A 24,716-nucleotide genomic window follows, 5' to 3' on the forward strand; every position below is an offset into this window, starting at 1 on the left:
TGGAAGTAAATGTGAGAAGGAGGACATGTCCTCTGTTCACGAATCGTGACTATTTTAGTGCACTTTGAGCCCGAAACAATTTTTTTGTGCTTTTTTAACAAAAAAATTGAGGTAATATGTGTTTTTAATTTGAAAGAAATTTAGAATGATCAATTTCTGAAGACACTATTTAAAAAAAGAAAATAAAAGTAATATAATGTAGGACATTCATGTTGGATAAGAGTCTAATATGAATCAACGGGATTTGTCTTAATGGAGATTAGATCCTAATTCCTAAAGATAATTATGCCGCAATTACTTAGAAAAATGTTAGAAGAGTCACAATTATTCTAAAATTAAAAATAAAGAAAGATTTATCATCATAGACTCTAGTCATTTTGCATACCAAGATAACTATAACCCAAGCAATAAGTATGCCCAAATTAAGTGCTTTCGAACGAATCCATACCAACATTTAAATACTAATGAGATATTAAGGTTCTACCAAATTGATGAACATAACGATTTGAAAGTTATACATAAAAAGTAATCTTTTTCATTCTATAAATATGCAACTGTTTTTATCTTGAAATTTAATTTTGTAACTTCTAATTTAAAATTTAAAATTTTAATCGATAGATTTATTGGGGAGAACTAATAAATATAACCAATTAATAAATGTACTATGAAATTCATATCGATATCAAAACGTTTATACTCACAAATTCATGGTTGTGCATTTGGCCAATTGCCCCTTCATGCTTTTGTATTAGCGTCAAGCCTGACACTCTGACTCGAGATTTGTGGCATGAGAGCAGCTTGAGATGAGCCCAGAAAAGTTTACTACACTTTTCCGCGGTTTCTGTTTTGTCCTCGCATTATGAGTTATGATGATACCACTAATGTCAGCTGGGACAGGATGCGACCGAGGAGGGTCCCTCGAGCTGTCAGCGGTGCTGAAAGGAGCCAGACGCGTTAAGCAAAAGTGATCAAAAAGTCGGAGGAGGTGTCACGAGAATACGAAAGCAGCTTGTTGGAAGCTAAAAAACGATCCAATAGGCTAAAGGCTTGTAGCCTCCATGCTCTATATTAGTTTTGTCGTCTTTAATAATTCTTTTTATCCCCGACCACAATATGTTCGAACCTCCACTCAAAACGACGACGTCCATTGGATTTACCTTCATTTCCAATTTGTATTTATCCTATTCTTTTACATTTTAAGCCTCAGGTACTACCCTTAAAACACCTGACATTCAATAACCTTTTCACGTGACACTTGATCTCTCTCTCTCCTGTCTAATTTCTTTTAATCCAAATATTTATTAATAAAATATTCTTAGGCTAATGTTTATGAAAACATTGATTTAGAATTTGTTTTTGTCATGGCTGACACACGCTTTCATCGTAATTATCAAATTTGATTATAAACTTAATGCTAAGTAAGACAATAAAGTTAAGATTAAAACTTTCAAATACGATAAATTTCATCCTCTCGGGTTTTGTATCTTGATTTTGGAAGGAGGTGAAAATTTCATTCCCTCCGTTTAATGAAATCTGAATTTGCTTGCACTTGAACAGTTCACTTACTCTTACAAACCTTTAATTCTGGGCACATGTTTCTCTGTCGTTTCAATCAATGCAATGCTTCTTGAGATCCACATTGTCCATTCCCCCTTCTCTATTTGTGCAGCCTTGTTGCTTTCGCTTTGGTTTTAGACATTGGTCGACAGGGCTGACGAATTAATGAAAAGAACAAAGTCAAAACCACATAACCTTTATTTATAATTTTTTCAATGGCGTGATCATAAATTTTATGCATCATAACCACTTATATGGACAACAAGCTTTTTATTAATTTAAACAAGTGTGAACACTAATTAGAACATAGAAAATTGCACGATCATTTCTTTTTTCAAAATTAATAGTATCATTAATATTTGATTATTTCAATTCAGACATTTTAAAAATAAACTTTGATTATATTTTTTAGGTAAGAACTCTTCATCAAAATTATCTAAATTTTTTATCCGCAAAAGTATGGGCATGTATTGGATGGCGACTAAATTGACCGTAAAATTTTTAATTTTACTGCCGTTATTTCAAATATGATCTTTTCAAAATCCATAAATATTTTAAAATTACTAAATCTTTCTTTTCTAAATTTGATTTTTTAAATCTAACAGTTACCTCTAATCAGAGTCAGGCAATTTAAAAAATTTAGGAAGAAATTTAAATATATTTTGACTAGTGGACCCCATGAAGCGTATCTCGCTTATCTACTAATCCTGTTTTAACTTTTTTAAATAGTTTTATTATCTTAAAATCTCAAATTTAACCTTTTATTTTTTCTTTCATTCCTTTTTTCTTAAATAAATTTAATTTATTATTCCTCTAATCTACGAACTCGAAATTCTCGTTTATAAACCGACCAAAAGCTCAGGAGAGTGGCACCAACGAAGAACAAAACAAGAAGCAAAATCCAAAATTAGCAGTAAAAAAAAAAAAAACATAGCCGTACGCTTTAGCTTTCTCTTCGTAACGCAGAGACAGAGAAACAGAAAAGGAGAATGAAATTTTTTATTCTCTGCGATCGCTTCCTTAGTATGGCGGTGCGACATTGTTTTTCGGCCGTTCCGTTTTAGAAGGAAGACACGGGGGTCTTTTTTTTTTTTTTTTTACTTTTTGTTCTTTTAGGAGATAAAGAAAAGAAAAGATGCAGAGACGGAGGCGGAGAGTGGTGGTGGTGCTGCGGAAGATGCTAACGTGCGCCATATGCACAATAGCATTAGTGGGACTGCTGTCCGTGCACGTACACGTGTTCCCTTCTTCCAGAGTCTCCGACTTGCCTGATCCTTACAAGCTCCCTACCGTCAGTCAGGTATCTCTCTTTGATTTAGGGTTTTCTTTTTTTTTTTTCTCTTCATTTCCCTTTCGAAGCTTCCATGTTGCTCCATTGCCGTTTCAGTTTCACTTTCAATAAACTAAATTTCTGCTTGATTTGTTTCCATAATATCTTTTTTTTGGAAATTTGGTCTTATTTATTTAAGGTTAGGTATGATACTTATATGGAAATTTAGTTTTCCATTTTTTGCATTATATATTTTTTCTGCTGAGATTTGCATGTTGATTTAAATATTTTTCCCATTTTTGTAGCAACATGAACTTAATTACCAGAAGTTAAGCACACAGCGAGAGTGGACGCAGGAGCTGGCTCCGCCTCATTTATCGAAAGAGCAGGCTTCCCCGCATCTTTCCAAAGCTCCTCTTTCGTCTCACAAGGTTTTTGTGTTTCTGTTCATTTTTTATATAGTCTGTTTGGTTGCTCAGAAAATGTAACAATAGGACAAAAAAGAAAAAAAAGTATTAGTTGCTATTTTTGGATTATGCTCCTTCACATAGTCCCTGCTTGCTTTATTTGATTTTTGACTGCAGAAACCAATGCATTTTTCCAAATTTCAATTAACCGATCAGAAGGTTTTGTTTAATCCATTTCGGTAGAGAGTTGAGTGGTGGTTGTAAAATTGTATTTAATCCCTTTCGGTAGAGTGTTTCAATTTTTAACTATCTGTTTTATTTGTTGCTTGTTCTTGTTGTTGTAGCAAGGATTGTGGTTTGGGTCAAATAGATGTTAGGTACATATATCGATGCAAAGTAGTCATGCATCTTTCATGTTTTCACTCCTTTAGATTTGACAGTTGGATGGTGCCAGAGGAAATCTGGATTTCGAGAAGTTGTGGAAGCCACCTGCGAATCGCGATTTTGTGCCCTGTGTACAGCACAGTTCTAATTATGCAGGTAAGGAAGTTAATTTTGAGTTTTCATTTTTTGATATATCTAATAAATACTTGTGGATTAATTTTCAAATTTATCATTTGTATTTTCAGCTCCCGATGAGTCAAGAGGTTATCTTCTAGTTCATACAAATGGTGGGCTCAACCAAATGCGAGCTGGGGTCTGTATCTTCTTTCCTTTTACTGGTTGAATTCTGGTTTGATTATATTCATGCCAACCATATTTGTGTTGTAACATGAAACTTAATATTACTTTATTGGAAGAAACATAGTCTTCTACCAAACTTGTGGAACGACACTACTTGCATATTTGTTCACTTCTTCTTGCTATAAGCTCGACTTCACTCAGTTTCCTCTTTCTATTATGGGATTTGAAGTTGTCTCACTTCTTTGCATGTTGAAATATGTCCAATTCTCCTACAAGTACACAATGGTTTCAAATTCCTTTGAATGTGATGTATTCCTTCACCTTCCCACATTTCTTGATAGAGACAGGGACATTCAGACATCTACTTCCTAAGAGATATGCATGCATAATTGTCTATGGAATAGTAATTACATTCTCTTCAGCTATGGGATGATACTGAAAGATTAGAACCTTACATGTGTTCAAGTTTACTGGTTGAAATATTGGGCACTATAGCCATTGTAATATATGCTCCGATATGAATTTCAGTTTTTCTTGATTGTTTAATCGAGTGGAATCTCATTCTTGAATTGCAGATATGTGACATGGTAGCTGTAGCCCGTATAATAAATGCCACTCTCGTTGTTCCGGAACTTGATAAACGGTCATATTGGCAAGATTCTAGGTAGCCTTTTCGCTTCAACTCAGATCCTTTGCAAAAGTAGTACTACTTCCTATCTCTGATTGAGTTTCTTCATGACTGATGTCATAATTTGCTTCTCTGCTAACTTGCAGCAACTTCTCTGATGTTTTTGATGAGGACCATTTTATTAATGCTTTGGCTAATGATGTTAAAGTTATCAAAAAGCTTCCTAAGGAATTGTCTTCTGCTACCAAAGTAGTTAAGCAATTCAAAAGCTGGTCTGGTTTGGAGTATTACCAGGATGAGATAGCTAGCCTGTGGGAGGAATATCAGGTTTGTTTGTTGAAGTCTTTATTATGATTGTGCTAACTGGTTTCCTTAATGTTCCTGATCAAAGTACTTTATCAAATGCTCCTTTCCCCCCTTTTTTACCAGGTTATTCGAGCTGCCAAATCTGATTCTCGCCTAGCAAATAACAATCTGCCTCCAGATATACAGAAGCTTCGTTGCCGTGCTTGCTATGAAGCACTTCGCTTTGCACCCAAAATTGAAGCAATGGGGAAAGTAATTGGTTTGACCTGAGTATAAAGTCACTTCTTCAAGTCTTTAGAATGGTTTTTTGTATTCATCATACATATTAAGTTGTTGATATTGCAGTTGTTGGTGGATCGAATGAGGTCTTATGGTCCTTTCATCGCTTTGCATTTACGATATGAGAAAGACATGCTTGCTTTTAGTGGATGTACGCAGGGTTTGTCTAATGCTGAAGCTGAAGAACTAAAGACAATCAGGTATAACAGTTGGCTAGGTTTCTATATATATCCAGTGCAAGTTGAAAGGAAGTGGGAAGATAAAGTAGGAGAACATTGTTTTCTAATGTACATGATATTATTGAGTGAAAAATAGGAGAAGTGTTACCAAGTTGGATAAGAGATCAACTCCTTGTTATCCCACTTTCTTTCTGAATTTGCAGAGAAAACACTGTCTATTGGAAAGTGAAGGAAATTGATGCCAGGGAACAGAGATCCAAAGGATATTGCCCCTTAACCCCAAAAGAGGTTGGAATTTTTCTCACTGCTCTTGGATATCCGTCAAACACCCCTATATATATTGCTGCTGGAGAGATATATGGGGGTGATACTCATATGGCTGATCTACGGTCTCACTATCCCATGTTAATGAGCAAGGTAGGAAGGAAGTTGTGTCATTGCTTTGATTGGCTCCTTTATACAACTAATTATGATGCTGTCTTCTATTTGGGGTATATTTTTCAGGGGGCGAATTGTGGAAAAAACAAGACTTTAGAACATGTGGAACTTAATATTCATGGAAATTCAATCATAGTCAGCCTTCCTTTATTGAAACTATTATGCACATTGATTTTTATCCAATATTATAGCGAGACTAACTGTTTGTGATCTTTATACTGGTTTGTATATCCAGTTAGTCCATATGTTCTTAAATTAATTATCATTCAAAATTTTCCAATGCAAGTTTGTCATGTGTGTTTTTTACTTGTGATTGGTTGTATTTTTCTATTTTCTAAAGTTAATGTTATAGTGGAACCATCTTAATGAAGAAACCAGCACATATCTGGTACGGTTAACACTGACTGAGAGATCTTTGACCATTGTTTACTATTTTTGTTGCTCTGTGGATAATCGTTGGCATGTTTTGCCTGTAGTCTCTCTCTCTCTCTCCCTCTCTCATGTTACATGTGCACAAGCATCATACTAATGCATAGAAGAAATATGCACATACATGCACAAGTAGATACATATAAGGATACGCACCATCCCTTTATAAAAATTGGTGAAATGTTTATTATAATGTTGTTTGATGTTCTGAGTGTTGAGGATGGAACATGGAGCTCGAATGTAGTCTTATATATTGTGATATTTTGTAGGAAAAATTGGCTTCTGTTGAGGAGCTTGAACCATTCACCAATCATGCATCTCAAATGGCTGCACTTGACTACATTGTATCTGTTGAAAGTGATGTCTTCATTCCATCATACTCTGGAAACATGGCGAGAGCTGTGGAAGGGCATCGTCGTTTTTTGGGACATAGGAAAACTATTTCTCCTGACAGGTGAGTCAGTTTAATTTCTGAAATTCAACTGATTTTTAATTACCTATCTGTTAATTCATATTCTAATCTTTTGCTGTGTACTGAAGTTGTTTCTGTACTCTCCTTCAGGAAAGCACTTGTCCGTCTGTTTGACAAACTTGAGAACGGGGTATTGAAGGAAGGCAGAAAACTTTCCAGTCGAATCATTGAAATCCACAAAAAACTGTATGTAGTTTTTCTCTTTAATTAATTAGATGCTGCAGATTGTGGCTTGTGGTAGGAGCGAATCCATTATCATTGCTGTGCTGCACTTATAACAGCAATAGTTTAGATGTATGCAATAAATATTCAGGCTCCTCATAACTCATGGTTTCTTTCATGGATTGTACAGGCAAGGGTCCCCAAGGAAGAGAAGAGGTCCTGTCTCAGGAACAAAGGGCATGGATAGGTTTCGTTCAGAAGAAGCATTTTACGTAAATCCATTACCAGATTGTTTGTGCAGGAGGGTATCACAGAATGTGAGCGCATCTATCAGTATCAGGTAGATCAGATGCTGTAAAGCAATTGCTTTTATTGAAGATCCCCTAGCAACTTGTTTAGTGGCACCTTACCTTATTGCATCATGTCCATCAATGGATGATCTTCAAGCTGGCAGTGCCACTACAAGAATGGGGACGCGGAGTGTGTATATCTTGAGTTTTAGCAAATTGGTTCAAATTCAATACGTAGATGGGTAAGTTTCAATGGATTAAGGGTGCAGGGGCCAGGTACAGGATAAAACTGTAGCCGGGGCCTTCACATGCTTTTCAGAAGTTGGCTTAGGTTTCCACGGTGCCGTTGGCGATTCATTGGGCACATGATAATTTTAATTGTCCCAATGCTTCAAGAAATAATAATGTGCTCCCTGCATGTATTGTCCTTTCTTTTGGCAATTGATTGCAATAATAGTGAAAGCATGTTGATCTTGCTCTTTTTAACCCGTCCATTGTGCTACTGCTTGTTTTATGAGTTGCATTTGACAAGTGAAATCTGATGATTGTCATCCAATTTAAGTTATGAGAAGATACCAATGACAGTAGAAAGGACCTCGCCTTGGGGCCTTCTCCTTTGCTTCTGGTTGTTTGTTGTTTAACCCGATACCCCGATACCGAGTAGGGCCAAGATCTTGTCAAAGGATAGCCCATGCTGGTTGCAGATTCGTCTCTAATATCTGGTGCGCAGCAACTGGGTCCGATACTAGAACTCTCGGGAATTCGGCCCACACACGGTTAGAATCGAGAAAGATAGGAATCAGGATAACGCAAAATCATCAACTCTCATATGCATACTCAACACGTACCCCTCTCGGCCCCCCTTACTGTCTCTCTCTCTCTCTCTTCACGCTGTCAAGCTCAAAGTCGTAAAGGAGAAACGAAAAAGAAAAAAAGATCTTTTATTGGTTGAGAGAAAGTTGGAAACATGGAGGCAATGGGGGTCTCTTTCCTTTCAACAACACCCTCTTTGGTTTCTCTCGTCCCTGTCCCGTCTCTCAACTCCAACTCTGTTGCTGCTAATAGATATCTTATTACTCGGGCAGTAAGTATTTTGCATTTTCTGAAGAAATGCTGACTCATGGACCGGGTTTTTTATTTTTTATTTTTATGAATTGAGTGTCTGAGCCAACCATTGTTTCTTTTTCTTGTTTTCACGTGTTTAAATGAATCAGGGTGCTATTCGTTGTAGTAAAACTGAAACTGATGTTTGTGGTGAATATGGTTTCCATCGTAGAGATGTTCTCAAATGCATTGGGGCAACCGTCGGCGTGGTGAGAGCAAATTCTTTCCATATTGCATCCTATCACGGCTTTTTCTTTTCATATTCACGTAGAAGCTCGAGGAAATTGATACTGAGACGATGAATTGTTCAAAGAATATAATAGACCGTCTCATTAAGGCCATTAAGACATCTATAATTGTTCTTTATCCTGTTAGTATTCAAGAAGTACCTTTTGGTAGTTGGCAATTGATAGCATGTTCACACTGTAAATCTTTGGCTTTAAACCGTTAAAGCCATGTTAGTAGATGTACAACAATAAATCCTCCATGAATTAGAATGATGTGGTGATAAGTTTATGCCAGTTTTGATCTGTCTTTTAGGAATTATTAGCAAGCTCAGGACCATGGGTTGAAATGGCAACTGCTGCTGATTTGATTCAACGTAGACAGCGCTCTGAGTTTCTCTGTAAGTACTCTAAACGCTAGTAAAGTTTTACCTCTGAACCTGCTACAGTATGCTAAACTGTATTTGGCACTTTTCTTCTGCAGCAAATATTAAGGACACCCTGTTCAAAGCTTTAAAGGTAAATTTCTATATCACGCTCGCTGTCCATATTTCTGCAAATGCAAATAAGTCGTGGCATCTAGAGCCTTAAAAGTAAAGTCTGGGATTTGTTGATGCGGAATTAAGTATTCAGTTCATCATGCTTGCAATGTTCATTGTCTTAATGCTATCTTGCAATTATTAATTTCAGGGAAATCCAGATCTTATTTCTCCCATACTAACTTTGGCACTGAATGATGCTGTGACCTATGACAAGGTCAGATAAATAATATTTGTTTAAAGGTTTTGTGCATGTTAGTATCTTTCTAACTCATATGAGATGGAAAAAGAACAAAAAAAAAGTGGAAACAAATATACTAACTTTCTGCTGCTTAAGTTTGTAGGCTACAAAATCTGGTGGCCCAAATGGATCCATTCGATTCAGGTATGCCACGTTTTTACTTGCAGCATTATCTCAAATAAAAGTTCATGCTCAGGAAATATGCAAGATATGCCATTTTTTTCTCCTTCATAATTTTTATAGTGAAATAAGAGGGGCTAATTATGTAAGCAACCTGCAGATGAGGTTTGAAAAATTCCTACTGAAGGGCAAGTGATGACTGCTCTTTACAAGGCAGCCTTTTATTGTATTGACATGATGATATAGAATACTTAGTCTTGACCTGTTTCTAGCTTTGACAAGATAAATGGATAACATAAGGATTGCTTTACTTTAAGGTGAAAATTTTGGACAGAAGAAAGTTGGGGATTATTATTTCTGAGTTCTCATTTACTTTAATGAACATGTGCTCTTCTCAGTTGATGGCAGTCAAATCTTCCTTCTAGGGAAACTTAACAGAATCATTGCTTTAAACATTTTATTCAAGTTTTAACCTGATTCGTTATTCTCCTTTTTGTGGCCTAAAGCTCAGAGTTAAGCAGACCTGAAAATAAGGGGCTCTCTGCTGCTATGAGTTTATTGGATGAAGCCAAGAAGGAAATTGATTCATATTCCAAGGGTGGACCTATTTCATATGCAGACCTCATCCAATATGCAGGTGATACGTTATAAATGTTTGATATTCCAAGTTAGATTTATGCTGAGTATTCCTTTGTGTGATAAAACAGATAATGCTAATTCACCTGACACAGCATTTGTTTATTCTGAGTAGCTCAAACTGCCACCAAGGCTACTTTTCTAGCATCTGCTATTCGCAAAAGTGGTGGGAATGAAGAGAAAGGAAGTTTATTATACTCAGTATATGGTTCAAATGGGCAGGTTCATTTTTTCTTACTATGTCATGCTGTACAGTTGCGGTATTATTTAAGCCAAAATTATATCATCTGTTGAAGACCCTTAAATGCACAAAGAAAGCATGTCAAGGAGCTCCATGTCTTTAGCATCTCTTCCCTTACTGGTGTTTCTTACCTCGAGTTAGTTGTTTTAAAGACTAAATGTGATTCAAGTTGGCGATTCACTATGATTCTGATACTGTTATATTGTGTCAATAGTGGGGCTTGTTCGATAGGCAGTTTGGACGAAGTGATACTGAAGAGCCAGATCCAGAGGGAAGAGTGCCACTGTGGGGGAAAGCAACTGTGCAGGAAATGAAAGATAAGTTCAAAGCAGTTGGCTTTGGCCCCCGTCAGGTAGTTTCACTATGTTTTCATCACAGTTACTTTCTTAAGTTTCTGATCTTCACAAAACCTTATGGGGTGCAATTCTAGCTTACATTAGAGTGCAACAGCCTTACTGCACTTAAAACCCTACATTTTCAGAGATTTAATTTTTCCTGCCTAAACTGCCTCAGTTTGGAGTGCAACAGCCTGTATGGCTTTTAAGTTTTAGCACCAACTCATTGCTTATTGTTTTTGCTGGACATCTTCCTCTAGATTTATCATTCTATGTTACCTATGTGGCTATGTTGATACTAGACCTGTCCTTAATCTAGGGTGCATTAATCTTTTTCCTAATGTGCTTGTGATCCCATGCAATTCTAACTTTTCAGATGGAAAATATGAAGAAAGAAGGCGAGAAATAAATTGAACTACGTATAGATTCTTTTATTGTTACAATCATGACTGCACCCTATTTTGAGTCATTGATTTTCCCTTCTGGTTGATCAGCTAGCCGTGATGTCTGCATTCCTGGGTCCTGATCAGAATGCAACAGAGGCCTTACTGGCCACTGATCCTGACGTCACTCCGTGGGTTCAAAAATACCAACGTAGCCGAGAAACAGTGTCTCAGACAGATTATGAGGTTAGTTGATTATTTCTCTTTTTCTATTTCAAAGTTGGAACAGCTTCATCCTCGCATGGGCCATTGCCTAGATTGCCAAGTTTTACATAGAAAATTGGAATTACTTCCTGCTAACATTAAGCAGGGTTTCACCTACTATACGGTTATGAAAACACAATAAAATTTTTCCTTGCCGCATTATTTCTTCTTTTATGTTATAATATTAATTCTGGGTATGGGTTTGAAATTGATTCTGTTCCAGGTTGATCTGATAACTACACTCACAAAGTTAAGTTGCTTGGGCCAACAAATCAATTATGAGGCATATACGTATCCAGTCAAAAAGATTGAATTGAGCAAACTCAAATTATAGGCAGAAAGCAAACAATGTTATCAGAGAAGTACATGAACCTGCCAGCCTCGTTGTCAGTCCGACAACAATTTTTCCCAGTTGAATATCTTCAACCTTTCGGTATATGCAATGATTTCTGTATATCCATCAGGTAGCTGTTAGATATGGATCCACCTTTTGACTTGAGTGTTTATAACTCCACAACGTACTATAGCCGGATTACAGACATGTTTGTTGTAATTTCTCAGCTCAATAAGCTCAATGTCGTTTTCGGCTTTCACTTGCTGGAACAGCAGTTGGCCTTAAATTCCCATGGTAGCTCTGTATCATTACCAATTATCTTTGACCTCTATTACACCTGAAACGTTATATACTTGGTCTCATATATATATATATATATATATATATATATATATAGAAGATGANTATATACTTGGTCTCATCTATATATATATATATATATATATATATATATATATAAGAAGATGATATCTTACCAAGATTACACACTAAGCGCTGGAAATTTAAACCATAAATGGTTAAAGTGCATGCCGTAAAGCGGAAAGGCTCAATTTTCAAAATTAGCTCACAAATGTCAGCCAGCTGGTTGAGGTTGCAACATCAACAAGCTGTTTCAGCAATTTGACTAAGAGCAACTGATAATGCTAATGTTCAAACCTGAACCATCAATAATTAATCAAAGTCAACAAGACCTCAGAAATATCAATAGCTCTCCAATTCTTGGAAAAATATTCCTTTCAGTTTTTTCTGTTTTCCCACCTACATTAACTTTCTATATATTTTCTTCCTTTTTCTTTTTTCCTTTTTCCCTTCTCTTTTCTGAGACTACATGCCTAAACTTGTGGAAAATATCACTATGAGTGATACCACAAATACTATTTATCTGGATTTAAGAGATATAAGTTCAATCCCACCCATGAATGGCCTTAATGGATTTGGAATAATAACAGAACCATCTTCTTGCTGAAAATTCTCCAGCAAACACACGAGCATCCTTGGAACTGCACATGCTGTTGCATTTAATGTATGAACAAATTTGGTTGTAGCAAGGCTGGCTTGACCCTTTTTGGAATTTGTTGATGTTGATTCTGATGGGCGATACCGGATTCCCAGTCGGCGACTTTGATAGTCGGTGCAATTTGACGCACTTGATATCTGTTTAGAGAAAATGTGTAATACCTAATATTCAAAAGTATTTCCAATAAATAAAAAAGAGATTCAAAGGTAATTTCAAAATGCTTAACTGTTTGCCTCAACAAACAGAATTTATTTCATATTTCAAGATATATCATTGCAAAAGCAAAAATCCACAGCCAGTGAAATTGACAGAATTTCAACGTGCCATAAGGAAGCAGAAAAGGTTATTTCAATACCTCACCGTAGCGTTCTAAACCTGGCATCCATGCCTCCACATCAAATTTACGATAAGCAGGTGCACCCAAGTCCCCTGTAGCCATATCTAAAGTTCTGCCAAGAAAGCAAAGATTGTGAAATAAAAGAACAAAACCAGTACAGAGTAAATCAAGGTTAACGAGAGTCCATACTTGTAATGTAATCCTAGAGATGAAAAGAGATCCTCTTCAATTTTAATAAGCTCCTCATGGAACATATCACTGTCCTCTGGTCTGCATAAAATAAACATTTCCACCTTGCTGAATTGGTGTACTCTATAAAGACCCCTGGTAAAAAATGGAAAGAGTTAGTTCATTCAGAAATATAGTCTTTTCAGCTATTTAAGAAATTCCCCCAAGTGCAGGAACTATAGTGAGATATGGATAAAACAACATCGAAACTTAAGGTAGCTGATCACCTTGTTGCTGTGCCCGCAGCACCAGCCTCAGTACGAAAACAATGGGAAAATGCCACATATTTCAGGGGTAATGAGGACTTGGAAAGAATAGAATCCATATGAATTCCCCCTACAGGAATCTCTGCAGTGCCAATGAGGCACTGGTCACTATCTTCAATGGAATAAACCTGTTCAGTGTTTGAAACAAGTATCAAGAAACCACCATGAAATCCTAACTAAATTAACATGATACTCCCAACTTTAAAATAGTCTCTGTAGAGAAATTAAGTATTCTGACATCAGAATGTAAGATGTGGATTCAAAAAGCTCAATAAAAAAAATGAGTAGCCCCCATTTCAAACTGAATCCAAGCTATTGGTTGCACCGACCAAACTAGTGATCCAGCTCATGATCAAAGTGGTTCATAGAGTTTCAACAGCTTTGACTGGTGATTTGTGCCAAAACAATACCCATTTTCTTAGATATTTAATAAAGCAAGTAACACTTATTTTGCATAAAAGGGACTACAACAAGAATATATGCAAACCTGCGTATTTTCTCCACGAGGTTGGAAGCCACATTTTTCAACAACCGATGACCTCACAATTTCTGGTGTTGTCAGTGGTGTAAATCCCCTCTTCATGACTTCTGTCAGGGTCCAGTTGACAAGGGCCATTTCCAGCATCACTGCTTCATTCTTCAGGTAGTAAAATTTTGAACCACTTACCTGTACATCAACCAATATACATAAACCTTAGCTGAAATTTGCTATATAATCCAAGATTTGAAAAGAAGTAAACAAATTTTTATATTTAATATTACAAGGTTCCACAAAAGTTGTAGAGTTTAGAAACTCTGGTGCCACATTATAACACCTACAAGTTTCAGATTACAATGTGAGACACAAAATTCAAGAGACAACTCAATCCAGTGCGTTGATTCACTGAAATGACTTGTTAATTAGCCCAGCACCATTCTAATTGAAAATAATGCACTGAACCTACACAAGATCAAGATTAGTTATAGGCAATGAAGGCAATTAATTGACTAAAATTATGGTAAACAACAATCAAATTTAATTTAATTTACCAATAAAAACCCTTAATACAACACATCAACAAATTAGAGATGCTCTCATACCCTAGACCAAACAGAAAAAATACCTCTGCAGCAGCATCAAAATCAAAGAGATCTAGTTCCTTCCCAATTTGAAGGTGATCCTTGATTGGGAAGTCAAATTCACGGCGGCTACCAACCTAGAATAATACAAATTAAACATCAAAGCTCTATGAATACACCTGAAAGACAATATGTAATGACTAAAACACAAGAAACTAATCAAAGCAATATCGATACCATATTCCTCAACTTTGAACTACATTCCCCTCCAATTGGAACATCAGGGTGAGTCATATTTGGTATACATTGCGCTTCAAGCTGAAGCTCATCCCTTAATTTTATAAGGTCTTCTTCCAAAGTCATAAGTCCTTCCTTCAGATTCTTTCCTGAATCACAAAACCGCAAAAAAACACATTTCAAAAACCAAAACAACTAGACCACAAAAACGACACCAAGAAACAGCAAAACATTTGAGCAACACCTTCTTCTATGAGCTTTTGACGCTCAGAAGGTTCTAATTTGCCTTTCATCTTGTTTGCAACCGTATTCCTTTCCCCTCGAAGCCGCTCAACTTCCTGCAATCTGTCAGCAAGAATTAGCTAAGTATTATGAAATTAAAAAAAAAAAAATCTTTCACATTATTGCATTCATTTTGAAGATTAATGAAGCAGACAACGAAAAGATTAACCTTTTGAAGATTCAACATTTTGTCATAAAGTTCAAGCACAAACTCCAAATTGGCATTCGAATTCCTATTCTTAATATTAATAGCAACCGCTTCTTTATTATCCCTTATCCACTTGAAATCTATCGCCGCCCTCCATTGCGGCTTTACAACTACAAAGACAATTTAAAATATCAGAGATTGAATTTTTAAATTGTATAAAAGATTAACAATTTAATGTAATTACCTTTATTATCGGAGATTTCTGTGGCGGGAGCGGCTGCCACAGCGGGGGCTGAAAGTGCTCTAATGAGAAGAGTGATGGGAGGTGTTCTTGGAGGACTGTGGCGGGAAAATATAGAGAGTTTTAGACTTTGGGGAAGTGGTCGGAAAATGAAGCGTGACGAGGAGGATAAGATTGGAATCGTCGCCATTTTTAGGGATTGGATTGTCGTCCCACTTAAACGACACTGTAACGCCATAACTTCGCCTCGGCTTCAACTATGATTCTCTGTTTTCTTATATTTTCAGCTAAAGTTATCTTCTTTACTCGTAGAAATTAAAAAGCAATCTATCTGTCTATCTATCTATACTATATTTTTAAGTAAGGTACAAAAGTTATTGTAGCTGGATGGAGGGGTTGAGAGGGCCTGGGTGGAGCTAAAAACGACGACGTATGAGAAATTTATTTTTACATAATTATTATGTGAAATTTATTCATTAATCATAAATCATTTGTGTTAAACATAATAACCATAATAAAATATATTGAAAACTAATTGATAAAAAATGGTAAGGAAGAAAAGTAGACCTCGGGTTTCAAATAATTTGGGCAATTCTATGAAAACACGAGTTCGTCTGTCCCGAGGGAAATGGATTCTATAAGAGACCGATAACGGCGCCGCTTTTACGGCCATGTTTGTCATTAAGAGGCTTTAAGCCTCAGAGGAGAAGAACGGCGTCGTTCCGGCGGTCGGCGGAGCCAGGCGAATTTGTTGCGAAAAAGCAGTCTAGTTCAATAGTGTGGACCAATAGGAAGCGAGTATCTCTCCACGTTGATCCAGGACACATCTTAAATGCCCATCTAGGCCGTTCACCGAGGCTCAAAGAAACACAGCAGAGACAGCTTCTAACCGTCCGATCACTAACGAATAAAAGTGGATCAGTCACTTTTTTTTGTCCACCTTTGCCGCCTATAAATAGTGTACGACTTTTAGCGCTCTCAATTAGATTCTCGCCTTCAAGTTTCCGAGTCGTATCGAGAAAATTCTCTCTTTTCCAAAGCTCTCTCTCTATCGGCATATTTTGGGGTAAGCGTCTTAGCTTTGATTTTTTGTTTTCCTAATGTTTCTTAATCGATTCTTGTAAGTCTTTTGAAGAAATTTGGTAGAAATATAGGGAATATCTTTTCTTTTTTTTCTTGGTGTGGGGATTTAATTGGTATATAATATGGTCAATATAGATGGCTCGTACGAAGCAAACTGCTCGTAAGTCTACCGGCGGTAAGGCTCCAAGGAAGCAGCTCGCCACTAAGGTTTTATATCTTCTTTAATTTTTTGGTTTTGTAAATTTACCTCGATTTGATTTGTTTTTTCTTTTGGTTTAGATAAATCTTTTCTTTTTTGTTTGCCTTCACAGGCTGCTCGCAAGTCGGCCCCAACAACCGGAGGCGTGAAGAAGCCTCACAGATACCGTCCTGGAACCGTTGCTCTTCGGTAAGTCATTAAAAACTCTTTTTTTTTTCTTAAAATTGAATTTTTATCTTTCTTTTCCTACACGAATCTGATTTGGGATTCTCCATTGGATGCAGTGAAATCCGTAAGTATCAGAAAAGTACCGAACTTCTCATCAGGAAACTGCCTTTCCAAAGGCTTGTTCGTGAAATTGCCCAGGACTATAAGGTATACTACTAGTTTTTAATCAATATTTGAATTTGAATTTATGAATAATAATGAATGTTTTTGTTGATTTATGGTTAATTTGTTTGGTCTTTGTGGTTTGCAGACCGATCTGCGTTTCCAGAGCCATGCTGTGCTGGCGTTGCAAGAGGCAGCAGAGGCATACCTTGTTGGATTGTTTGAAGATACCAACCTCTGCGCCATCCATGCTAAGCGTGTTACAATCATGCCTAAGGACATTCAACTTGCCAGGAGGATTCGTGGTGAAAGGGCTTGATTTGCTCCAGATGATGTAGTAATCGGCTGATTTGTTGTTAGGATATTTGTCTCTTTTTTTTTTTCATAGGACTTGGATAAATATTCAATTTAGGGTGGATTTCATCGATTTCTGATGCTGTAAGAACCCTTAATTTGACTCTGATTCGTATTCATTTAGGTGGCTTTCCTATAAAACCATTAAGCTAAATATAGTTTTGTTTGGTAAGTTTTGCCATCTCTTAATCTCATCGATGGTATTATCTGTTCGAATTTCATTGGACGAAACTTCAAAAATAAAGTTGGGCAGTCAAAATCCCTGTTTGTCGCACGGTTTGGTTGACGGTTTCAAGTCAAATGAGGCGATACAGAGAAAATTTACATTAGGGGACTTCATCCAACACGGAAAATACAGTTCGGGTTCAATGTTGATACGATCTTGCACAAGCCAAAGTTTCTGTGAACTCTTCTTTTGACAATAGGATATTATTTACTTAAAATCAACCTCTCATTCACGCTTTGTTGGTAAACAAGTACTTTAGCGGCCTTCCATTTTAGCTACGTCCGCTCTAGGTTCTTACCTTGGCCCAAACCAAAACCTTTTGCAAAGAGCAAAGCCCAAATTCTTTTGGGTAAGCCAATATCCAAAGCACCAGAGACCCGTAAATGCTTTGGGCTTCTTGCTTAGTGTTAAGAAAACGCGAGACCCTAAGCAAAACCATAAGCTCATTCAATTTTCAAATAGTCACAAGCTAAAAAAGTTGGGGAAAAAGAACCCTCCAAATTTGTGCTGTTTTAGGACCAAAAGCAGAACATAATAGACGCAGACGCACAAGTGATTGAGCAGGGGATTATTGCTATTTGCTGATGAGTAATCTATTAAATTCATCTAAATAAAGAACAGACCTTCCAAATCCTTGACTTTCAACACATTTCGGTCATGTTTTTGTGTTGCAGTACATTCATTTAATTCAACGACAACGATGTTCCTAAAGCATGATTCATTCAATTTTGAAAACCCAAACGGGTTTTACATGGTCATGCCTCCTGCCATGACATGTGCTTTTTTTTTTCCATTCTCAACTCTGCCTCAGCCTCACTCTCTCTGCTTCCCTTTCTCTCCGCCATCTTCTCGCATATCACAAAAAGGTCGTAAGAAGAAAAACAAACCCACCCTGGGCATAATAATACTCTATGACCGAGGTGATGACAAAATATTGGTTAGTTCCACCATCGATTGCCACCTTAGCCATTTATACCACTACCACCATACCATCTTTCCCTCTTCACACCGAGGACAATACCTGTCTTTAGAACACACATGTACACAAGAAACTCTTAATATTTTGCCTATGATCTTTGGAAAAATACATAAAAACCCACACGCACACACCAGAAATGCTTCAATACTGGAATTTTCAGCACTGCAAAGCTGAGTTTAGAAATCATTAATGAACTGAAATCTAGGCCATTACAGAGTTACATGCTCGTTTTATTACAGTATGGTTTACCTCAATAACCTGCAACTATGATAGTTGCAGCAGAAAAAAATAAAAGGAAAAAAAGCTTTCATCATGGAACCGATGAATAATAACTTCATTTTATGAGCAACACATTGTATCATCCTTGATCTAGTCTATCTTACATGCAAAAATTTCTTATTACCTCGTCCATTCAAATAGGACTTTTCCTTAAAAACTCTCTTTCCATTCAAGAAATTCATCTGCCGTGAACTGGTCATATAACAGAAGAAAACCACGATAAGGCTTTCTGACAGGTACCATCTACAGAGGACCTGGAAAAGTACCGTTCTCCCTTTGCTCATTCCATCGGTCTATCTGAAAAAGAAGAGTCAACTGTTAGCTCAAAGAGCAACATCAAATAACAGCAGTGGCCCACAAATGGGAAATAAACATATCAATCAACTGTGCAATAAGGTATTAATTCTACTAACATATTAAGATAGAAAACTAATACAAGCAGCCAGTTACAGAGCAAGCATCTTCTTCTGTAATTTTCACCCGCAGCAACCAGAACATATCATACTCATTAAAATAGTTTAAACTGGGGTTGGAAGAATGGATTAATTAAAGTATAATATTCTCCCATTCCTAAAAAATATGGGAAAAAATTGACTTGAGCAAGCAAAACTAATCATTTTCATCACTGCCTCTTTGTTTTTAGCTGTGCCCTCCATTCTGATTCTTCTTCAATGTTAGATTTAAACAAAAGTGTCCAGATCAATTGACAATGCACAATCTGAGGACCTCCAATTCTAGCAAGGAATGATGAACCCTATCTAATTTTTTCTACTTAACTTTAGCTCAACTGAAGAAATGATTATAAGATTAAAAGACTTGGTTCAAAAAACAGTTCAAAGTTGGACTATATAATATTTAAATCCCAATGCAGCCATTGAAAAACAGACTATACTTTACCTGTATCACCTATAATTTGGAATTTAGGAAATTTGCGTGCAAGGAACAATCCACCATTTCCAGCAATGCACTAGTTTGGTGTATTTTGGTATTCAGTTGAGCTCATCATTTCTAGCTTTTAACAGTCGTTTGTTTCCTCCCAATTTAAGTCTATCTTTATCTATTTATTAGTTAGTTTCCTACGCAAGCATTGTATCTTAGTTGGCCTAGACAAACATTGAAGACTTATTTAGTTCCTAAGGCATGAATGCAATCAAAAATCCAAATCTATTTCCTTATCCTATCAATCTAATTCCTTCACAAATTTTCAAACCGATATTCTTACAAATGAAACCACTTATCCTGCCCATTAAACCCTAAACTTCTTGCTACAATGAATTTCCTTGAAATATCCATCTGCGCTTGCAACCTAAATAGGTCTACACCTGCAACTTTGACTCCTGTATCCAAGTCATAAAGCCTAAACTCTTCTCTTTTCTCCAATTACAAACACCTAAAAGAAATCTTTCTTACGCCTAAGCCTACCACCAGACAAGTAGGAAGATTTCCAAATTGGTTTTACATCACTGGCATCTCTTCATGCCATCCCTATCAACTTTCTGGCACTTGAGCTCAGTAAAACATATAAAAAAAAAAAAATTCAACTAAATTCACTCAACTCCTATTTGACAGTTATGTTGACAGCCCTTCAACATCATCTCATCTGTAACTGATATTCACATTTTAGAGTTAATTTAGCAAAACCTCTCTCAAAAAGATGCGGGACCATAAGGCATTCCATGATTTTACTCATGTAATAAGAGCAACAAACAGAAAATATCCGATAACAGTCAAAACTCAAAACCATTATGCATCTGGTTATGATAGAAAGAATTGCATTATGGTTTCTAGGAAAAAATACACACCCATTCTCCAGGACATAGGGAACGATAATACTTGGCAAACTTGTCACACTCTGGTGCACCTTCTCCCTTTGCAGCTACGCAGCTATATAAGATGAAAAGATAAAAGGCATGTCAAGAAGCAGAGCTAGAAGAAAGCAGACCCTTATAAGATACAAAACAATTCATAAACCAAGTTTAACTCACCGATGGTACTCAATGTATCTTGTGAAGCAATGCCTTGTTTGGTTCGTAGTTGGGAAGCGAAAATCTGCTGGGGCAGTCTCAAGCTGAACATGCAACCACAGTATGTTAGTGAAGCAATCTAGCATGTAAAGATGAGTATCGTATACCCAAAAAGGAATTTGGAGGCAGCAGAGATGAAGTTCTTAGTAAACAAGCTCAGCAGCGCAACCTTTATCTCTGGTGTTTCTTCAGCATCACCTGAGTTCTCCTCTGCAGTAGGCTCACTACTTTCGTCCGCAGCTGCTGGAGCATCTTCACCACTGTTCTCAGTAGCAGGATTGGCTCCAGTGCTTTCTTCAGCAGCAGCAGGAGGGGCCACAATGGTCTCCTCAACTGGAGAAGCAGGAGTCTCCTCCACTTTCTCAATGACAACTTCCTCAGAAGCAGCATTGACTGGACTTTCAACCTCTTTTACTTCTGCTGGTTTTGTAGCCACATCTGATTTCTCCTCTTTCTCCTTCAGCAGATATTGCTTCATATCAAATCATTAAAGAATATAAATAGGTTTCCAGCATAATTAGGTCAAACAATTACCCCCCAACAATACACACACACATTTATAAACACAGCATCAGAGAACTTAGTACCAGCTCAGCTACACAAAAGGCTTTACAAGCAAGAGAAGTAGAAATGCCAGGGAAGTTATCAAGACCAACAGTTGCAAACAAGGTTGCATCCTAACTAAATTTAGCAGGAATGGGCTGTTCCATAAGGAATAGCAAGCCAGGTAGAAGATGATAGAAAGTTCAAATCATCATTTGAAAATGCTGATAAACATTATTTTTCACACAACATACTCAAAAGCTTTGAGTTCCTAAACTGCAATGTTCATGCAGTGTTACTATATGGTTGACATGAGCACAAGACCTATGAAAACTGCAACGTGTTCTTTGTCAAAAGCGTTGGATGCTTAAACCACTAAAAATTTTGCTCAGAATATTATCTGATCCATATTTTAGAATTACTTGTTTAAGTAAGAACTACGACTTGTGAAAAACATAATAGCGTTAGCTCCAAATGTTATTTCAATGACCATCATGAATGCAGCCCCTCAACAAACCAACACTGTGCACAGCATATTCCTATTGGTGTTTATTATGAATTTATGATAGGCTCGAATCTTAAGGCAAATCTTAGAGTAATTTCGTCGAGTTATTCTAAAAAAATGTTGCAAAAAATTATGTTAATCACATGCTCATGATGATGCTCAAGAAAATTGGACCTTAATTGTTTATGAATAGTTAACGAGAATAGACAATTAAAACTTAATCAAATCACCATCAAAAAACTTCAAAAAGCTGATATGCTCAAGCCACCAAATAAACTCTTCATAATGTTTTAATATCAGCAATAATATACAGCACTACTCTGTCAGATCCGTTCATTTCAATTAAACAAGCTTAATTCTGAAAATCAAATTGAAGATCCAAAACAGTTCTAAGATTGCAAAAACAACAAAAGCAACAAAGATCCAACTTCGCCATTCCTACAAGGATTAAAATATACTACAATTATTGCTTTCGAAGAAATGAAAACAAATTTTAAATCAGAGAGAGTAAAAAAGGTACCTCAGATAGGGAAAGGGGTTTGTCGGTTTGAGCTTCCGCCATTGCCGGAAGAGGAGGCGATCGGGCTGTCCTGTTTTGTGTTTTTATCAGCTGCTGGCTGAGTTCTAGAGAGGCGGCCAAAGCAGAATAATATGTCGAGACAGAGGGATATGTTAGGTTAGGATTTCAGTGGCTTTACCGTTTTACTGCGACAGTCAATAGCGCAACGAGATATGGGAAAATTCAAATAAGGGTAGTGGAGAGAAAATATTTAGTAATTGCCACCATATTAAGAAGTATTCGTTAAAAAGGAAATATAGTCTTTTGTTATTTTTTGTTATGCTGGAGATTCGCGCAGGGCCCAGTTACCCTGTAAATATTTTTATTAATAATCGAAAGAATTAAGTACATTAGGGAAGGGACATAAACCGAACTTTCAGAATTACATGAGATTGAGAAGAATGTGAAAAAGTACCTAGAAATAAATGTTTCATTTTATATGCATATTTCTAAATGCAAACATAAAATTCCAACACTTTCGTATTACAAGAGTCTAGATTATCATTATAATAAATAGAGCAAAAATAAATTAAGAGTACTACTTTTTTACATTTATTAAAACGAATATAAGGTAAATTCGTTTTATCTAATATAATCATTTCCCTGAGCTCACCTTCAGCTTGTGAAAATACATACAGATTCTGGTGTGTATGCCCCTGATTGGAAAAATAGTTAGCAGCTTGGTTTCCTTCTCTATGAATGTGTGAAATCCGATAAGAGATTACACTCAAGTAGTTATAAATAGAAGCCAACAAACATCGAGTATGGGAGGAGCCTTTATGTCCCTCAAGTATCATTTGCACAATTACCTTTGCATCTATTTCGATCCAAACTCTAGATATATTGTGCTCAATACATAAAAGTAGACCTTGATGTAATGCCATTAGTTCTGCCTGTACAAAATTATAAGGTCTAAAATTTTCAAAAAAACCAAAAATGATCCTATCTATGCGATCCCGAAGTACTCCTTCGCCTACAGCATTCTAGAAAGTATCATTGGAGCTACCATCTACATTTAGCTTAAATTCACCCAACAATGGTCGAGACCAATACACAATTTTTGGAGGACTATGACTCACGTTCATACTGAAATCCCCAGTGTACTGCAATATCAATATCGCATTTCCATTGCCATTTACTTAATAAGTTCTCTTGAAAGAGTTGCCTTAACATCCGCATAATTCTCCATATAACGCTGTCATGATACATTTTTATTTTCTTATGTTTTGCATCATTACATTCAACCCATAAGAACTATGTAATAAGTAATGGCAATAAAATTCAAATATGACCCGGTTTCGTATAATTTCCAGAATAATACTATGAGTGAAGAATATGCATAACATTCTGAAGATTATGAACACAAATTTAAAAGAATTTTATAAAATAATTCCAAACATACTGTGCTTTTTGTTTTTTTTGTTATTTATCAAGAAGGAAGTGCTAATTAATTAACACCTTATTCTCAGGCTTTTTATCTAAGAGAGGCAGAGAAAGGAAAATAGAAGGCATCGTCAACGTTGGCCTAAAGATGTAATTGTTGCTGTTGATATTCGTAATATTTCATAAAAATTTTCAATATTATTGTGCATTTTGTTTAGTATTATTCAATTAAATTATAATAATTTCTTTAAAAAAGTAACAAATTTCATCATTTATTTATTAAACTTGATAATTAACATTTTCAAATTGTCGAAAGTAGTGGCTGGAAGAGATAAGAAGAAAAAATGATATTAACGGTAAAATGATAATTTAACAGTTTCTCTGTGACATTAATGATTACATGAATTGTCATTTACCTTTCCATTAAATATTTTTTGACATGGAGACAAACTTTAAATAATGAGAGTAAATTGCCCCATTTTGTAATTTCAACCAGAGATATTGAGTTCACGCAGCGAGAGCCACGTATTTTTGCAGAGCTGTCGGTATAAATTTGGAAACTACTGGGTTGCCCTTTTTAAATATTTGGATTGACTGGGCGGCTGGAGTTGGGTGGCTCCTAATTATGGGCCTCTATGTTGGGCCAACTATTATGACGTGTATGGCTAGAAAGTCCAGCTCTTTTCCTTTTTCTGTTGTAGGTGAAAAGACAACTACAATTAGGTGGTCACTGTGGCAAGTGGCTACAAAAAGAGAACTGTAATTGCTTTGATATCAATGCCTTTTAATGAATCCTGAGTACCCAGTCCTGACGACCTTCAAAGAAACCTTCAAGAAAATCCTTTGCATCCTAAGAATCTGCCTCAGCCATCCCTGCGGCTGCCAGAAGCCTATGAGTCATGGCCAATGGTCTT

The 24,716-nt window shown here is 36.4% G+C and overlaps 5 protein-coding genes across 9 annotated transcripts; 3 read left to right on the top strand and 2 right to left on the bottom strand.

Annotated features, from left to right (window-relative positions):
* On the top strand, positions 2,403-7,587 carry LOC18592114 (uncharacterized protein At1g04910). 2 transcript variants are annotated; one of them, XM_018125689.1, is made up of 12 exons: positions 2,403-2,857; positions 3,133-3,258; positions 3,675-3,774; positions 3,864-3,931; positions 4,494-4,582; positions 4,693-4,873; positions 4,976-5,104; positions 5,183-5,331; positions 5,514-5,727; positions 6,447-6,631; positions 6,740-6,835; positions 7,002-7,587. In XM_018125689.1, exons 1-12 carry the CDS (start codon positions 2,693-2,695, stop codon positions 7,153-7,155), a joined length of 1,656 nt encoding a protein of 551 aa, XP_017981178.1. In that variant the 5' UTR covers positions 2,403-2,692; the 3' UTR covers positions 7,156-7,587. The 2 variants fall into 2 exon arrangements, with proteins under 2 accessions (XP_017981178.1, XP_017981179.1); XM_018125690.1 differs by having other exon boundaries at positions 5,198-5,331.
* LOC18592115 (thylakoid lumenal 29 kDa protein, chloroplastic) lies at positions 7,938-11,808 on the top strand. Its single transcript, XM_007018647.2, has 11 exons — positions 7,938-8,185; positions 8,316-8,414; positions 8,746-8,830; positions 8,914-8,948; positions 9,120-9,185; positions 9,313-9,353; positions 9,836-9,966; positions 10,081-10,187; positions 10,421-10,558; positions 11,036-11,170; positions 11,412-11,808. Exons 1-11 carry the CDS (start codon positions 8,069-8,071, stop codon positions 11,520-11,522), a joined length of 1,065 nt encoding a protein of 354 aa, XP_007018709.1. The 5' UTR covers positions 7,938-8,068; the 3' UTR covers positions 11,523-11,808.
* Positions 12,056-15,688, bottom strand: LOC18592116 (serine--tRNA ligase, chloroplastic/mitochondrial). Of its 3 annotated transcripts, none has more exons than XM_018125693.1 (10): positions 15,342-15,688; positions 15,119-15,267; positions 14,912-15,005; positions 14,668-14,816; positions 14,475-14,567; positions 13,859-14,038; positions 13,333-13,499; positions 13,067-13,201; positions 12,901-12,989; positions 12,056-12,677 (listed from the first exon to the last, which is right to left on the bottom strand). In XM_018125693.1, exons 1-10 carry the CDS (start codon positions 15,574-15,576, stop codon positions 12,427-12,429), a joined length of 1,542 nt encoding a protein of 513 aa, XP_017981182.1. In that variant the 5' UTR covers positions 15,577-15,688; the 3' UTR covers positions 12,056-12,426. The 3 variants fall into 3 exon arrangements, with proteins under 3 accessions (XP_017981182.1, XP_017981181.1, XP_017981180.1); XM_018125692.1 differs by having other exon boundaries at positions 12,896-12,989; XM_018125691.1 differs by having other exon boundaries at positions 12,056-12,701; positions 12,896-12,989.
* On the top strand, positions 16,295-17,525 carry LOC18592117 (histone H3.3). Its single transcript, XM_007018652.2, has 5 exons — positions 16,295-16,404; positions 16,557-16,628; positions 16,733-16,809; positions 16,905-16,995; positions 17,099-17,525. The coding sequence occupies exons 2-5, from the start codon at positions 16,557-16,559 to the stop codon at positions 17,267-17,269; spliced, it is 411 nt and encodes a 136-aa protein (XP_007018714.1). The 5' UTR covers positions 16,295-16,404; the 3' UTR covers positions 17,270-17,525.
* On the bottom strand, positions 18,650-22,612 carry LOC18592118 (cytochrome c oxidase subunit 6b-1). 2 transcript variants are annotated; one of them, XM_007018653.2, is made up of 5 exons: positions 22,381-22,612; positions 20,982-21,284; positions 20,774-20,856; positions 20,591-20,672; positions 18,650-19,085 (listed from the first exon to the last, which is right to left on the bottom strand). In XM_007018653.2, exons 1-5 carry the CDS (start codon positions 22,420-22,422, stop codon positions 19,032-19,034), a joined length of 564 nt encoding a protein of 187 aa, XP_007018715.2. In that variant the 5' UTR covers positions 22,423-22,612; the 3' UTR covers positions 18,650-19,031. The 2 variants fall into 2 exon arrangements, with proteins under 2 accessions (XP_007018715.2, XP_017981183.1); XM_018125694.1 differs by having other exon boundaries at positions 20,982-21,269; positions 22,381-22,542.

This window comes from Theobroma cacao, chromosome 8 (genome assembly GCF_000208745.1).
Source record: "Theobroma cacao cultivar B97-61/B2 chromosome 8, Criollo_cocoa_genome_V2, whole genome shotgun sequence".
NCBI classification, from domain to species: Eukaryota; Viridiplantae; Streptophyta; class Magnoliopsida; order Malvales; family Malvaceae; genus Theobroma; species Theobroma cacao.

Excerpts from the sequence above, each read along its gene's own strand:
- LOC18592117 (XM_007018652.2), top strand. The coding sequence starts at position 16,557 with ATGGCTCGTACGAAGCAAACTGCTCGTAAGTCTACCGGCGGTAAGGCT. Across the intron at positions 16,810-16,904 it reads CCTGGAACCGTTGCTCTTCG|TGAAATCCGTAAGTATCAGA; the intron begins GTAAGTCATTAA and ends CATTGGATGCAG. Across the intron at positions 16,996-17,098 it reads AAATTGCCCAGGACTATAAG|ACCGATCTGCGTTTCCAGAG; the intron begins GTATACTACTAG and ends TGTGGTTTGCAG.
- LOC18592116 (XM_018125691.1), bottom strand. The coding sequence starts at position 15,576 with ATGGCGTTACAGTGTCGTTTAAGTGGGACGACAATCCAATCCCTAAAA. Across the intron at positions 13,500-13,858 it reads CTCGTGGAGAAAATACGCAG|GTTTATTCCATTGAAGATAG; the intron begins GTTTGCATATAT and ends AACACTGAACAG. Across the intron at positions 13,202-13,332 it reads GCTGCGGGCACAGCAACAAG|GGGTCTTTATAGAGTACACC; the intron begins GTGATCAGCTAC and ends ATTTTTTACCAG.
- LOC18592118 (XM_007018653.2), bottom strand. The coding sequence starts at position 22,422 with ATGGCGGAAGCTCAAACCGACAAACCCCTTTCCCTATCTGAG. Across the intron at positions 20,857-20,981 it reads AAGAAACACCAGAGATAAAG|CTTGAGACTGCCCCAGCAGA; the intron begins GTTGCGCTGCTG and ends TTGCATGTTCAG. Across the intron at positions 20,673-20,773 it reads AGATACATTGAGTACCATCG|CTGCGTAGCTGCAAAGGGAG; the intron begins GTGAGTTAAACT and ends CATCTTATATAG.
- LOC18592114 (XM_018125689.1), top strand. The coding sequence starts at position 2,693 with ATGCAGAGACGGAGGCGGAGAGTGGTGGTGGTGCTGCGGAAGATGCTA. Across the intron at positions 3,259-3,674 it reads CTCCTCTTTCGTCTCACAAG|TTGGATGGTGCCAGAGGAAA; the intron begins GTTTTTGTGTTT and ends TAGATTTGACAG. Across the intron at positions 5,728-6,446 it reads ATCCCATGTTAATGAGCAAG|GAAAAATTGGCTTCTGTTGA; the intron begins GTAGGAAGGAAG and ends GATATTTTGTAG.
- LOC18592115 (XM_007018647.2), top strand. The coding sequence starts at position 8,069 with ATGGAGGCAATGGGGGTCTCTTTCCTTTCAACAACACCCTCTTTGGTT. Across the intron at positions 8,186-8,315 it reads GATATCTTATTACTCGGGCA|GGTGCTATTCGTTGTAGTAA; the intron begins GTAAGTATTTTG and ends TAAATGAATCAG. Across the intron at positions 9,967-10,080 it reads AGACCTCATCCAATATGCAG|CTCAAACTGCCACCAAGGCT; the intron begins GTGATACGTTAT and ends TATTCTGAGTAG.